Source organism: Eubalaena glacialis, chromosome 19, assembly GCF_028564815.1.
Source record: "Eubalaena glacialis isolate mEubGla1 chromosome 19, mEubGla1.1.hap2.+ XY, whole genome shotgun sequence".
NCBI classification, from domain to species: domain Eukaryota; kingdom Metazoa; phylum Chordata; class Mammalia; order Artiodactyla; family Balaenidae; genus Eubalaena; species Eubalaena glacialis.
In genome coordinates, this window is record NC_083734.1 from 17,308,933 (window position 1) to 17,324,262 (window position 15,330).

A 15,330-nucleotide genomic window follows, 5' to 3' on the forward strand; every position below is an offset into this window, starting at 1 on the left:
TTATTTATTGATTGATTGATTGCTATGTTGGGTCTTCGTTTCTGTGCTAGGGCTTTCTCTAGTTGCGGCAAGCGGGAGCCACTCTTCATCGCGGTGCGCGGGCCTCTCACTATCGTGGCCTCTCTTGTTGCGGAGCACAGGCTCCAGACGCGCAGGCTCAGTAGTTGTGGCTCACGGGCCTAGTTGCTCCGCGGCACGTGGGATCTTCCCAGACCAGGGCTCGAACCCGTGTCCCCTGCATTAGCAGGCAGATTCTCAACCACTGCGCCACCAGGGAAGCCCCCTACATATTTTTTAAATACCTCTTTTTGCTGATCCCTGATGTAGATCATCAGAACTGTCCAGATATCTTTAGGTCAGTGTGTGAAATGTTTTCTCTAAGAAGAGTTGAAATGGAGGATGGTTCTGTATTACTGACTAAAGCCAAAGAGCAAAGTGATGATCAGTTTAATTCCCAAGTCTGTCTTATGGCACATGAGTTGTCAGGCTCCCTAATACCAAAGTTAATAGTGACCCCACAAAAGTATAGGCAGTATTCTCCACTCTTCCCTCGAGCACCCTAACTATGAAGTAAAAGAAAGGAAAGAGAATATAGAAAATTAGGAACTGCATCAGACACAATGAATACTTCAACCTCAGACTCCTGAAGGTCAGGAAGAGAAAAAAAGAGCTAATAATTATTAAGCACATGGTGAGAATGAGTTCCCACTCCATGTTAGTACTTCATATATACTTTGACCAATTTTCTAACTTTAGGAAGAGACTGAATAGTGTTAAGTGTGGAGAATGGTGACATGACAGCCAAGAGCCAGGGGTTCTAGTTTTGGCTCTAATAAGCTCTGTGGCCTTGGACAGGCCAGGTGATCCTCCTGAATATTAGTGTCTTTGTGAATTGCTTGGTTGGGAAAATTAATCTAAGTTTTTGTTGCATTTAAAAATTCTGTGGTTCTCTGTTGTTTATTTATTTATATTTTTGGCTGTGTTGGGTCTTTGTTGCTACGCGCCGGCTTTCTCTAGTCACGGTGAGCAGGGGCTACTCTTTGTTGTGGTGCGCAGGCTTCTTATTGCGGTGGCTTCTCTTGTTGTGGAGCACGGGCTCTAAGCACGTGGGCTTCAGTAGTTGCAGCACGTGGGCTCAGCAGTTGTGGTGCACAGGCTTAGTTGCTCTGTGGCATGTGGGATCTTCCCAGACCAGGGCTTGAACCCGTGTCCCCTGCATTGGCAGGGGAGGCAGATTCCTAACCACTGCGCCACCAGGGAAGTCCCTGGTTCTCTGTTCTGATTTATATGTTTCAGGATAAAATCTGTGTATTTTTTCCCTCATTTTTCTTACTGTTCTCGGCCCATATACCCCAGAGATATTCATTGTCAAAGGTGGAGAATGGAATACAGACCAAAGCAAATAATTCAAATAGATTTTTTAAGCACATAGCATAGATATTGGTCTGAAGGTTAAAGCTCTTTCCATTTGCAAGACCCAGTCACTTGAGAAGGGATGATGTCTACAAGAATTCTAGAAATCTGGCTTGGCTTTGCTTATCAGGAGCAATGAGTGACTCGGTGTAGCTTTTTAACTCAATCTTAAACAGTCTGGGTTGCTAGAAACACTGTAAAATGCCACCCGCATTTTTTCTCACAGTTGACATTTCTTCCAATCAACAATAGAGATCGTAAGATTTCTCAACAAAGTTATCTGAGGTGTAACAGAAGGGCCTAAGCCCTCCCTCTCTCTCATGCAGAATATTGCCCTGAGAGGCTGACTTGCTATAATTCAAGAAATTGGCAATATTGTAGAGGAAACATCTACTGAGCCAATGAGTGTATAATTTCTAAGAACAGAATAGTGTCCTGGGGAAAAAAAAGACCATGGGAGCTCATACACTGAACAAACGGAAAGACAGAATCCACCATTAGGAGCAGACCCTGACCAATTCTCACAACTATGGAAATCTTTGGGCTTTTGTGTTGTCGTGAGATTTGAAATAAGAATACACTGGATACAAAAAATATTTATTGGATAAATAATAATGCTGCTATAATTTCTAAATGTCTTATACAGATTCTATCAATACACCACTAATCTAAGTTCTTCGAAGTTTAACATTACATAGAGACTTCAGGACAACCTAGGAGTCTTTGGCTCCATTTAACAGAGGAAGGACCGAAGTTGATCATTTGACCTCTCTCAGCCTCAGTTTTGCCTTCTGGAAAAGGGGCCTAAAACCACTTCCTTTTCCAACCTCCAGGATTGTTGTGAAGACAAAAAGCAATCATGTAAAACAATTAGTCAACTGTGAACTTTTACATACTATTGTTTTGCACTTACCCAAACATGTTTAAGAATCCACATAAAATAACCTACATTAGGCTTATGTATAACAATATGTACACATATCATATATATTATAAAGTAATACTCATATTTATATAATTACACATAGAGTTAAATCTGAAAATAGTCCCCTGTCTACCAAGAATGTCTTCCTTTATTAGTTGAGACAACTCACAGTAGGCATACTCTCCCCACAAATACAAACAAGCACAAGGGGTTTTGCAATTAAAAGCAAACATACTGTTTTGCCATCTGAACTGTTTTCATTTTTGGAAGCAGAGCAAAGGGTGATAGGAAGGTGGGAAGTTTAAGGAGGGCTGGTGAGTGGTGGAGACGGGCAGAAGCATATAGAAAATCTGAGCAAGGCAAGCAGAAGGAAGAAGATAAAGACAGAAACTAAGATTCCAAAAAGGTAGCTGCCTTGCTTCTGATTCCACCATCCTGTACCATCCGGCTTTCTCTCATTTGATGTCCTCTAATTGGTTCCTCTTCCAGCACAAACTGAAGCAAGGGAATCCCTTCTGCTTTCTTGGAGTCTTCTGATCTAAATTACAGGTCTGCATCAAGATGTGTGGAACAAGGATGACCACTGATTTCTGCACCTGGGCAAGTTCAAGGCAGTATGGTCTACTTCTGGAAAGGCCTGGATTCTCTTTACTTCCAATGGAAAAAAAAAAACCGAGCCCCAGCAATGCCCAGAATGGACTGTAGAAGGCAGATGGGCACCAGGTTCAGGAGAATGTACAGCTAGACCAGTTCTTTCCAGTCGTTGTCTGAGTCTCCTCTACTGCCCACTCTGTAAATTGACAGAGGATGGGGCTCCGCACAGGAACAGCAGGTGGTCTTGGCTCGGCCCTCTGACTAACCGGAGCTGAGTACAAAGAGCCTGATGGGTTGACTGAGAATCAGTGATTGGCAGCTGGGAGCCTGGAGTCTCCAGACTTTGATGATGAAGCACGGTTACAGCTCTCCCAGCTCACCTTCCATCACCCGCACCATGATGTACAGCTCAGCCAGACCCACCACAGAGGCCACGATCAATGCTGCCAGTACCTGCTGGGAAGTGCGAGAACCAGGCTTAGGGGATGCAGGCCAGCTTCCAGCTCTGCAGCCTCTAGCACCTAATAAGGATGGAGAGGACCTCAACCCAGCCCATAAGTTGGGGGGAAGGGAAGAAAAGAGGATCTGGATTCTCCTGAGGTTATTACCTACCCCTATGACTGTTGGATAGATCTAATGTCCCCCTTGTTTATCACATAAATACCTAACCTGTTCAAGGCATTTTCACATATGTTCTCCCTTTCCCACTAACACTCCCACCTGGGGCACCCTGCCCTGACCAGTACCTACTCACCGAGGTCATTTCTGTGAAGATATACTGGCTTCCAAGGTAAGTGCAGACGAAGGCAGCTGCCACCGTGACAATGAAGTTAAAGATGGTGATGACCAGAGCCTTCACTGACCTCACTTTGGGGAGGAGCCCAGGGAAGAAACCGTTAGGTCAGCATCCTCCAAGAGGCCCTTTTATCTCACGGCTGCCTCCCCCCTCAGCTGGGTTTCCCTCCAACAGCAAGCCTGAATAGCTCAGGCTTAAACCCAGAGCACTGGAGTGGGAAGGAGGGCCATGACTGACCGGTCCCAGGTAGAGGCTTTAGCAGCCTGATTTCCTAGTACCTCACCTTGCTTTCCCAGGTCACTGAGGGTTCCACCATGCCTTGAATCCTGGGAAAAAGAAAAAGCAAAGGATTTCAGAATGGAAGCAGCTCAGAGCCAGCCCAGCAAGTATTCATTTGTCAGTCTGGGCTCAGCCCTCTTCATTACCCAACACATTAGTTCTGCCTTCTCCATGGATTTTGTCTGGGACCAGTTGGATTCTTCTCTGGACCACAGGTCAAGCATTTCAGAGAAGAGACATAGGTTCCCAGTACCCATGTACCCCTCTCCTGCTCTGGGGCAGGAGCATACAGAGAATAGGAGGGAGCCCTGTCAGAAGAATGGCTCCAGGCTCATCCCCACCCTCTACAACCTTTAAAAATCAGTCACCATCTGAGCCCAGAGTCTCAGTAAATGAGTTGGGAATTGTATTTGGCTTGTACGCAGCACAGAGCTTCTACGGTCCCTTAATAGTATACAAACCAGGTTTCCATGTTGCTTCTTTCATCTGCACCTCTTCCCAGTGCAGGGCCCTGCTTTCAGGGGCTACACAGTCCATGTATTGAAGAGCAGGCCCTTACCTGACAGGTGACATTGCGGGTGATCCGCTTATATTCCTCATTGGCCAGCTGTATCTTAATCTTCTCCAGACGGGCAACTAGCTCTGGGTTCTGAGGAGGAAAAATCAAATGAGAAGAATGATATTCCCAGCTTGCTAGAAAGCATGTCACAATCACTAGTTTCAGGGGACAAAGTACTGCTAAGAAGACCCACGTACCAGTTCTGCCTCCAGTGCTTTGGAAACTTTTTTTTTTTTTTTTTTAATTTCAGTTTTCCAAGCTGTCAGACTGGGAGGACAATATCTGGTTCCCCCACCCCAGCATTCAAGGACTTAAAAGACAAATTTTTGAGCCCAAATGTTGATTCATAAATTTGGATGTATCATGAGTAAACCCAACTCAACCAACACCCACTCTCACAAATATATCCCTTACATACCCGAGGAGGCTTCACAACCTCTGGGAGATAGATTTCACTGCCTTCTAGGAGCTCATGAAGGTATAGTGTGGAACCTAGAAAGAAAAGATTTCCACAAACATAATGATGCATAGAGCTGAGGGTGAAGGATTAACATCAGAGAAGGGTCTAGCTCTTCAGTTCTTTCTACCAAAATAAAACATGGCCATGCCTATATCACTTCATCTCCAGGATCATTTTCAACTGGGAAGAAACTAGGACAATCCCACATAAGTATCTCGTAGTGCTACATACTGACTTTAATTGTTGGCTCTCAATTACCCTACCAATGTCACAGCTAATAACATGTAAGCCATTTATATCTGCCTTTAAGTTAGGTAATTTCTGTGGCCACAACAGAACTAGCCCTAAATAGGTTTAAGGCGTAGTGGTGGCAAATACTCACAGGACACTGTACTAGATGATCTCTAAGGTCCTTTTTAGTTCCAATAATTGAAGAATCTACCCTTCACACTTCTGGGTAGGCTGTTAATTCTGGCAAAAGACCTTACATGTCAGTTAGTCCTACTGCCCCCCTTTACATGTTCAGGGAACTGAGGCCCAAGGAAGAGAAATGACTTCTCCAAGAAGAGTTAATAGCAGAGCTAGGACTAGAACACAGATGCTACTCCCAGTTCAGATCTTTCAACACACTTTTCCATCATCCTATATCCAAAAACAAAAACAAACAAAAAAATCCCATTAGGGAATTCCCTGGTGGTCCAGTGGTTAGGACTCCGCACTTTCACTGTTGAGGGCCCGGGTTCAATCCCTGATTGGAGAGCTAAGATCCCACAAGCTGAGCGGCGCAGCCATAACAAACAAACAAAAAACCATCAGCTTTGGCACTCTTGCTAAGAAATCCAGATTCCCAAACAGGGCAAGCTCACTATGCTAAGTTGTTTTTTAATGTGGCTTAAAAGAAAGAAACTGAACCTGTGCAGTGGTATTGGGTTAGAACTTGGACTTCCTCAAGGGTCAGGTGGGCCTAAGTGGGCCTGGAAGTAAAGAGGAGACTCAAGAGAACAGAAACTGCAGAAGTAAATTTTGTCATCCACGAAGAATTCCCATGGAAATTATGAAGGGAGTGGGTTCCCCAGGGTTTATGAGGTGACTCTTGGGTTGGCCAGATGATCATTCCATGGGTGAAGGAGAGTGATGGATTTGAAACCCAGTCCCCCTAAAACTGAGTTCCCTTACTGAGTTTATAATTAATCTCTCTATCCAAAACTTTATTCCCTTTCTTGTCCCCTCTAACCTCAATCCTTTGCTAACAATACTAACGAACCAGAGTCAGATGACTAAAACTGCTATTGCTGATAACATCTTTAATGTACTAAAAGTGCTGTTATAGATATCATCATTAACCTGCAAACTCCAGTTGTTTCTCCAGGGCAAGGTGAGCTAACAGACGCCGGAGCCATGGACCACCTGGCCTGAGAATCCTAAATCAGAGACATCCTGACTCGCAAAACGACAATTAGGAAATGTCACATGACAGTGATTATTCCCAGCCTCTTTGTTCTTCTCCCTTAAACGAAAACCCCTTAACTCAAAGACCAAGCTGAAATGGATCTGAGGCTTGTCTCCCACTCCCTTGCTTGGCACCCTGCATTGAACACTGTACTTTCCTTCACCACAACCCTGCCTCAGTAGATTGGCTTTGCTGGGAGTAATGCAAGCCGCGAGTTTGGTACATCCCTCATAAAAATGCTAGAGGTAGGAAAAAAGACCTCAGGAGAGACTAAACTCTGGAAAAAAGGAGGCAACTCTGGACTGGAGACTGGGGCTCACCCTTTTCTCTCAGGTACTGATGCAGGTCCCGGATCAGGCGGAAAGAAACCAGGCGAGCGGGGCCAGCCGAGCGATCGCCGCCCTTGTGCTTCTTCCCTAGCACGGCCTCAAGCTCTGCCCGCAGCTTCCCGGGCAGCTGCTCTGGCTCCAGCTCCCCGCCGGGGCCCAAAGCGCGTACAAGTCGCTCGCCAGCTAACAAGCAAGACGCCATGACTAGCCGACTTTAGGGTCAGGTGACCCCGGGCCGGGACTTCCGTCCGCCTGTGCCGGAAGGAGCGCGAAGCTCGCGGGGCGGGGCAGAGGGCCAAGGGGGCGGGGAAGCGGCGCGGGGCAGTGTGGGGCGGGGGCGGAACGCCGCCCGGCGGCGGGTCGGGACCTGTGTCAGCAGCCCAGCGGGTACTCGGGCGGGACATGGCGGGCTGTGTGGCCCGGCGGGCCCTGACCGTGGGCAGTCGCTGGTGGTCCCGGTCGCTGACCGGGGCCCGGGGGCCGAGGCCGCTCTGTGCGGCGGGTGGAGCTGGGACCTTCCCACCAGTGGCGACCACGACGACGCGGAGGCACCTCTCGTCCCGGTGAGGGACGGAGCACGGGGGCTGAGCCCGGAGCCCAGGGAGCGTGTCCCGGGCCAGAGGGGAGGTCAGGGAACCCGGCCGGCTGGGGGTGATTGGAGTTCGACCCGGGAGAGGGTTCCGGCCGGGAGCCGACTGCGCTGCCCGCGACGCGTGCCAGGAGCGGACAAGGGAGCGCGGCCCAGAGCCCTGGGTTGTGCAGGGCTGGCTCTGAGGGGGAACTACTGACCCTCCCGGAGCGAATCTTACTTCCCCGAATGCGGGAATCCGAGCGCCGCTGTTACTGGGCAGCCCTTGAATTAAGTCCTAGGGCTTTCCCCCAGCCCGTGACTGGGCCAAGGCGTCCCACAGAAAGATGTTAGAAGTGGGAAACAGGACCCGAATCTGTGCCCTGCGTGGGTCCCAGGTTTCAATGTGACCTTGGGGACACACTTTCTCTTTATGTGACTTGGGGAAGGGGGTTTGAGGCCATGGGGATGGTGTGAGCAGCGTCTCTAGGGATGGGCCAGGCAGATCAAACTGGGGCGGGTGAATCAAGTGGCAGGAAGCATAAAGTTCACATCTCCAAAACAGTAAGAAGACAGTGCTTTGAAGGACCCCTAGAAAGAGCAGCCCTGTCCGGAGAGACCACTGTAAGAGCTGACCTTTTAGTGGGTGAGATTAGACACGGACACTGGGGAGAGATGATAGCTATTTCCAATTTAAGGCTCCTGTGAAAACTGATTAAATCTGAACAAAAACTAGATTGAGAGAATAATACTAGGTGTAGTGCAGGGGTGAGGACTGCAGTTTAGAGGGGTAGATGGACATGGAATTATGACACAAAATAAGTATTTTTTGAGCACCGTTTATACACTAGGCTTTGAGAGGGAGCACAGGCTAATCAGACACAGGCATTGCTCCCAAAGAACTTGCAGTCTCTAATGGAGATAAGACAGGGACACAAATAACTGAAATGCAAGGTGGGAAGGGCAGTTAAAATACTGTGGGAGTTCAGGAGGGTGGGTCAGGGAAGGAATGGAGGCAAGGGATACAATTAAGCAGGGTCTGAGGGCATGATATGAGGAATGCTGAGAGTCAAGAGAGGAGAAAGTGATCTGGGAGCAGTCAGATCTTATGGAGGCATCTGTGGCTGGACCTCAAAGGAGGAAAGGCAGAATCTCTGTGGAGTGGTGACTTGGCAGGACCCTTACCTGCTTCAGCTGGCCCCACTGCTGCGACCCTTCTCTGCTGTCATTGCCCTGGCCCCTCAGTATCCTAGTAGCTTTTACTGATGGATTAGTACCCTTCACTTCTTAGCTGTTCAGTTGCTTGTTCTTTTCCTTCCTAATCAGAAACCGACCAGAGGGCAAAGTTTTGGAGACAGTTGGTGTGTTTGAAGTGCCAAAACAGAACGGAAAATATGAGACTGGGCAGGTGAGTGCTGGGCTGCGTCATCTTTCATTTTCACTGTGTGCTCTGCTTCTGAAAGGGTCAGATTTGGTCACAGGAATGAAAGTTACGGTTTTCTGCCTTGGTGTTTGGTGCCAGACCAGAATCAAGTTTTTTTTTTGTTTTTTTTTTTAAGACGGGTTTTCTGTTTTCCTGGATTTGAATACATTTCATGTGTCATTGGGTTCTGTTTCCAAGTTAGTGTGGACAGAGATGGTTTGGACTGTATTGAGGAGAGAGTCCTGTTGCTGAAGAGTCATCTAACATAGTGGCTGGTGGGAAGCCAGTGGAGGGAGCTTTCAGAAAAGCAAACCTGCTTTCTGATGCTTTGTCATAGTTGAACTGATTGCAGTGAAGTACGCTCTGGGTGTGAGGCTCTTTTTCTATGTCAGCTTTGTGCCAGATCCACTGAGATAGATTTAGGCCCCTTGTAGGTAAGGAGGACTTTTTGTTTATTCAACTTTTTTTTTTTCCGTGTGCCTACAATGGACTGAGCTTTATGCATTGGTGTTAACTCAGAAAGCAATGCCTTCATGGAGTTGACAGTCTAGAAAGGAATTACAATATGCAAATGGTCAACGGCTCTACAGTGTGCTAACTGGAGGGGAGGTGAGCGAAGGCTTCCTAGAGGCCTCAGCTATGGCCTAAAGGATGAGTAGGGGCTTACCTGGTGGCACAGTGGTTAAGAATCTGCCTGCCAATGCAGGGGACACGGGTTCGAGCCCTTGTCCGGAAAGATCCCACATGCCGCAGAGCAACTAAGCCCGTGCGCCACAACTACTGATCCTGCGCTCTAGAGCCCGTGAGCCACAACTACTGAGCCTGCGCTGTAGAGCCCGTGCTCCGCAACAAGAGAAGCCACCGCAATGAGAAGCCCATGCACCGCAACGAAGAGTAGCCCCCAAAGCCCGTGCACAGCAACAAAGACCCAATGCAGCCAAAAATAAATAAATTAAAAAAAAAAAAGGATGAGTAGAAGTCAGCCAGGTAAAGAGGCAGTAAACATGTTCCAGAGTTGGTCTGGGTGGATCACAGAGTTCAAGGGAAAGAGTAGCAAGACCTTGTGCTGGAGTTGCCACCACCTGTGCCACTTAGTGGTCGGGGCCCCACCTGGATGGACCTGCTGGGCTGCAGACTGACTGAGGCCTCTCTTTTCTCCCAGCTTTTCCTTCACAGTGTTTTTGGCTACCGAGGTGTTGTCCTGTTTCCCTGGCAGGCCAGACTGTATGACCGGGATGTGGCTTCTGTAGCTCCAGAAAAGTAAGTTTCCCTATCATTGTGCCTCACAGTATCCTCAGGAGGAGGCCTGACTCATGGCAGACATACATAATTGGGGTCCCAGCACTGAAGACAGCATCCTTCTGGGCCTTAGGAGCGGTCCCAGAACACTCCCTTGGCACTAATACCCATGGAGACAAAAGTGTTGAGTGCCAGGGACAGTCTTAAGCTAGGGGGTCCCTTTAGGTCTCCCCAGGATGCTCTCCCAAGGCATTCTCAATTTGCATTATAAGTACCCCAGAGGGCATATGGGGGACCAGGCTTCCTGATTTCTTGATGTTCAGTTAGAATCTTTCCCTTAATCTCTTATCATCACTAGAGTACATTAAAAAAGAAAAGGCCCAGCTCCATTAAATGATCACAGACAGCCCCTGGGATGTGAGAAGAGTGGGGTGCTCTGGGCTCCAGGGACTAAGGCAGCAGTTTGATATTCTCAGCTTGGCCCTTTTTTTCTAAGAGGCATCCAGAGAGTAAGACAAATGATGACTCTACACCACACTCTGTTGCTTGCCCCTGACTGAGGAATGCTGGGCCAGGGTGTGCTGCACAGCTACCCAGCTGGTGCTAAGCTCCTACAGCTCGGGCACCGGTCTGTTTAGGTGAGGGGGTGGTAGGGAGCTGGGGCAGGCACTGCTTCCGTTTCTCTGGGGTTGATCTTGGGCTTCTTCTCCTGCGCCATAGAGCAGAGAACCCTGCCGGCCACGGCTCGAAGGAGGTGAAAGGCAAAACTCACACTTACTATCAGGTGCTGATTGATGCCCGAGACTGTCCACATATAGTAAGTAAGCAAGATGGTTGCACCTGGGGTTCCTTTCCATGGGAAAGCCCCGAACCGTGATGGGGACTAAGAGAAGGAGAGGGGTCAAACAGGCCCAGATCAGCACTGGGCCCTAAGTCCTCAGGACTGGATAGTGACCGAGAAAATCTCTGACTCGCTTCTTGCCTTAGTCTCAGAGATCTCAGACAGAAGCTGTGACTTTCTTGGCTAACCATGACGACAGCCGGGCCCTCTATGCCATCCCAGGTGAGTAAGGAGCATCTGAGTGGTGCCTGTCGATGAGGGGGGTCTGGTGTGTCTCAGGGAGAGGATTCTGAGGCCTTTCTGCTGTCCTTTAATCTGCTGGGAGGCAGTATAGATGCTGAGAGCAGGGGTGCCAGGGTCGTCCCACCCTGCCATAAGGCCAGGAATTGTGTTTCTTTTCAGCCCCATTCCTCCCCCCTCCTATGTGAGTTTCACTGTCTCTTTGTCTCTGTCTCTCTGCCAGGCCTGGATTATGTCAGCCATGAAGACATCCTCCCCTACACCTCCACTGATCAGGTTCCCATCCAGCACGAGCTCTTTGAAAGATTTCTTCTATATGACCAGACAAAAGGTAACCTCTATCATAGAGGGAAGGTGGAGTGGGAGGGCCCTTTCTTCAAAGAGAATATCCCAGAAGCAATTTCAAAGCTCTATTTCTACAATCTTATTTAATCTCCCATTAGACCTGTCAGGTAGATGGCTATTATCTCCTCCTCACAGATATGGAAACAGGCTCAGGGATGATGAAAAGGGACTCAAGGTTGCTAGGTGGTGGCAGAGTGAGGTCTGAAAACCAGGGCTCCTAACTCGCAGTCCATTTCTCTTCCTCTGACGTCACATACCTCCTCAGGGCTTATTCTTGGTAGGCAGTTCTGTGCTTTCTTCCAGCCTGTGCTTTTGCTCATGTTTGGGTGTCTTGTTTACCTGGGCCACCGCTGGGAAGGGTTCTCTAGGAGGAGCAGTTGGGCAGGGTGTAACGCCCCGGACGCTGGCCTGGACTAACCAGTCGATCTCTTGCCCCAGCACCCCCTTTTGCGGCTCGGGAGACGCTACGGGCCTGGCAAGAGAAGAATCACCCCTGGCTGGAGCTCTCCGATGTCCACCGGGAAACAACCGAGAACATCCGTGTCACCGTCATCCCCTTCTACATGGGCATGAGGGTATGTGCCCAGCCTGGGACCTCCCCTCAGGGCTAGGCCCCCAGGTTCTGTGTGGTGTCCCCAGTGACTGCTGGTGTGGGTTCCAAATTTAAACCACGTGCCTGTGGTTCTGCTTTCAAGTGCTGCATGTATTGATTGGGATTGAGCAGCCTCTTGGCAACAGCTGACACCAAGACCTAGAGCAAGGAAACTCTCAGATCCCAGGAAGGAGGCCTCCTGGCTGACTCTTCCTTCTCTTCCGGCTCAAAGGGAGCCACGTCTATGAAGAATATACACATACTTGTTTAAATCAGCGTAGGCTCATCTTCCCACTTTTTATGTATTTATTGAGCTATTTTTTGCTTGGCTGTAAGCTAGGTCCTGGGGATACAAATATAAATGAAACCCTGTCCCCTGCCTTTCAGAAGCTCATGGTAGTGGCGGGAGGCCAACATACAGCATTCCAAGTATTGAAATAAGGTTGGGATATGGAAAGGCCGAGGAGGAGGACAGCAGCCTGGACCAGCAGTAATGTGGGGGAAGACAGGGAGGGTGGTGAGAAAGGGAAGAGCCCCAGGGCTGGTTTTTGTTGGCATCCAGCTCTGTTCGTGATCTTGATAGGATGAAGAGGAAGGGCGCCAGGGATGGACCCAAGGGAGGCTGCCTCCCTCTGGGCTTGTTGGCCATAGTTGAGACATCATCAACCCACAGATACCTGTGGCTTTGTTGTCTTTGCAACGTTCCTGGAATACATCCACTCCCTTGGAGAGCTGTTGATGGGAATAGACTTGTTCCTGCCCTCTGGGCCTGAAATTCTTTGTGTTTTTTCCCCCAGGAAGCCCAGAATTCCCACGTCTACTGGGTGAGTGTCTCCCTCGGGAGGAGGGGAGCTCAGGAGGTGTACCTGTGGGCGCAGGTTGGGAGGTGGGCAGGTTTACCTCTGGGGGCGGGAGGTGAGACGGTGCAGTGCTGGTGTCGGTCTTTGTTGCCCTTTGCTCTTCTAGAATTCCAAGGGGGCTGGCCCAGGGTCTGTTCCTTCTCAGATGTGAACTCTCTCCCCTACCCCCACAGTGGCGTTACTGCATCCGCTTGGAGAACCTCGACAGTGACGTAGTACAGCTCCGGGAGCGACACTGGAGGATATTCAGTCTATCCGGCACCTTGGAGACAGTGCGGGGCCGAGGGGTGGTGGGCAGGGTGAGCATCTTTGGGCCAGTAATGCTCAGTTTCTAGTCCTGCCCAGCAGGCCTAGGAGCTTAGTGCATGGTTTCCTCCTCCTCTGTGGTTAGGGACAGAGGCTCAGTGTGTGAAAGCTTAGGGCTGTTTGGGGTGAGAAACCTCACCCGTGAGATCAGTTTTCTTATAACGCATTTCACAGATGAAGAGACTGAGACTGAGACTGTTGTTTAACTAGCCCTTGGTCCTATAGCTAGTAGTCGCAGGGCCTGGGTTTGAATCCAAGTGAGTCTGCCATCAAAGCTTGTGGTTGCCAGCCTTTTTAAAAATCTATTGGGATGCCCTTGGGTGGGGCATGGACCCGCCACCACTCCTGGTCATCCTTCCTCTGCCTCTTTACACGTGTACATCCTCTGCTGGTCCTTGAAGAGATCTGATTTTGCAATTCCTGCGTTACCCTACCCAGTCTCCTGAGAAATAAAGTCATGAGAGAGGACCACATTCAACAGGCATTTATCCATGTTAGCAGGGAGTTGGGGAAGCAGCGTGGGATAGAAAGAACAGGGCTTTGGAGTTAGTCTGTTTTCAAATGCCCACTGTGTTGTTTATTTACTGCATAACTTTGGGCAAGTTAACCAAAATCTCTGTTTCTTAGGATCACACCTATTACCTTATGATTACCAGCAGACGTAAGTTAGCAGAAGTTTGCTGAGCACAGTGTGGCTCCTGGCACTTAGCTGCTTAGTGAGTGGATGCTGGACGGGGTATTTACAGAGTAGATCCTGGGCTTAGCATCTTTGCCTGTAACCTCAGCCATTCAGTCTGAGATGATCTTTCCCAGGGTCAGAATAAAAGGCCCAGGTCAATGGCTGTGCTGTGGAAGGTGCTGGTCAGCTGTTATGGTGGGAGGCATGAGGGGGCATCCAGCCCGGACTGGCAGTCAGCATGTGGCCCCGGGGTACAGGGAGCTTGTCTGGCCTGACCTATTTTGCCTGAACCCTCACAGGAACCAGTGTTATCCAAGGAGCAGCCCGCATTCCAGTACAGCAGCCACGTCTCCCTGCAAGCTTCCAGTGGGCACATGTGGTGAGTAAGCACGTGCTGGGGCAGGGGCAGCTCAAGTCCACGGACACTGCAGGTCAGAAAAGTGAGAGCTTATAGCTTGCAGTTAACTCTGGACCAAGTGAAGTGCTGAGGTGGAGCCTTATCTGCTGTTCATTGCTGTGTGGGTCTTGTCTGATTTATGACTGTTTTCCAGTTCCCTGTGATTTTGTAGAATGAGGACTTAGGTCAAAGAGGTCTGGTGACTTTGATGCTGCACTGAGTTGCCCATGTAGTCGGGTTTTTTCCCTGGTGTTTCACTCCTTAACCTGAAAGTATAGTTGGGTAGCTTATGCAGGGTGCATCTAAGGGCCAGATTCAGGAGAGCTTCATTTCTTCTTCTCACGTAGGGCCAGGATAGGCTCTTGGGTCTCTGATCAGTGTTGTCCTGGCATGAGCCAGGCAGAAGAGAGCCCAGGCCTGTCTTATCCTGCCTCAGTTCTGGTGCTGAGGACATTGGGCTCTCCAGGCTTCAACCCTCACTCCCTCTAAACCAGTTTCTCTCACAGGGGCACATTCCGCTTCGAGAGGCCTGATGGTTCCCACTTTGATGTCCGGATCCCTCCCTTCTCCCTTGAAAGCAATAAAGATGAGAAGACACCACCTTCAGGCCTTCACTGGTAGGCCAGCTGAGGCCCTGAGCACCCAGGCTCAGACCCCAGAGAACAGCTCACATCCCACAATTGCTGCAGAACTCTGTCATGGGCCACAGTGGGTCTCTTAATTGTTTGCACCTTTTGATTGTGGGGTTCTTATTTTGGCGGGTGGAGTATAACTGTTTTCTCCAGAAGACCCACGTAGGACTCCTCCAAGGGTGGCCTTCCCCGTAAGCCCTGCCTACGCTGTGTTCCAGTAAACCTTCCCATCAGGAACTCTCTGTGTTCAGATGCCATACAGGCTAGGAAACAGGAGGAGTTTCCTAGCCTGTCACACAAGTTGTCTAGAATGTGAGGTTTGGTCAATAAACCAGTGCACGCTTGGCCCCCCCTTGCCATTTCTGCCCCCAGGGTCTCAGGCTCCCTTGCTGACCCGGCAGGG

The 15,330-nt window shown here is 49.4% G+C and overlaps 2 protein-coding genes across 3 annotated transcripts; one reads left to right on the forward strand and one right to left on the reverse strand.

Annotated features, from left to right (window-relative positions):
- Nucleotides 1-1,998: 1,998 nt before the first annotated feature.
- On the reverse strand, nucleotides 1,999-7,029 carry TMEM199 (transmembrane protein 199). 2 transcript variants are annotated; one of them, XM_061176560.1, is made up of 6 exons: nucleotides 6,797-7,029; nucleotides 4,985-5,058; nucleotides 4,567-4,656; nucleotides 4,012-4,054; nucleotides 3,687-3,799; nucleotides 1,999-3,385 (listed from the first exon to the last, which is right to left on the reverse strand). In XM_061176560.1, exons 1-6 carry the CDS (start codon nucleotides 7,005-7,007, stop codon nucleotides 3,293-3,295), a joined length of 624 nt encoding a protein of 207 aa, XP_061032543.1. In that variant the 5' UTR covers nucleotides 7,008-7,029; the 3' UTR covers nucleotides 1,999-3,292. The 2 variants fall into 2 exon arrangements, with proteins under 2 accessions (XP_061032543.1, XP_061032542.1); XM_061176559.1 differs by having other exon boundaries at nucleotides 1,999-3,388.
- Nucleotides 7,030-7,142: 113 nt separating this feature from the next.
- POLDIP2 (DNA polymerase delta interacting protein 2) lies at nucleotides 7,143-15,273 on the forward strand. Its single transcript, XM_061175935.1, has 11 exons — nucleotides 7,143-7,368; nucleotides 8,700-8,781; nucleotides 9,959-10,056; nucleotides 10,756-10,852; nucleotides 11,023-11,098; nucleotides 11,340-11,447; nucleotides 11,900-12,036; nucleotides 12,851-12,877; nucleotides 13,087-13,212; nucleotides 14,198-14,277; nucleotides 14,802-15,273. Exons 1-11 carry the CDS (start codon nucleotides 7,208-7,210, stop codon nucleotides 14,914-14,916), a joined length of 1,107 nt encoding a protein of 368 aa, XP_061031918.1. The 5' UTR covers nucleotides 7,143-7,207; the 3' UTR covers nucleotides 14,917-15,273.
- Nucleotides 15,274-15,330: the final 57 nt, after the last annotated feature.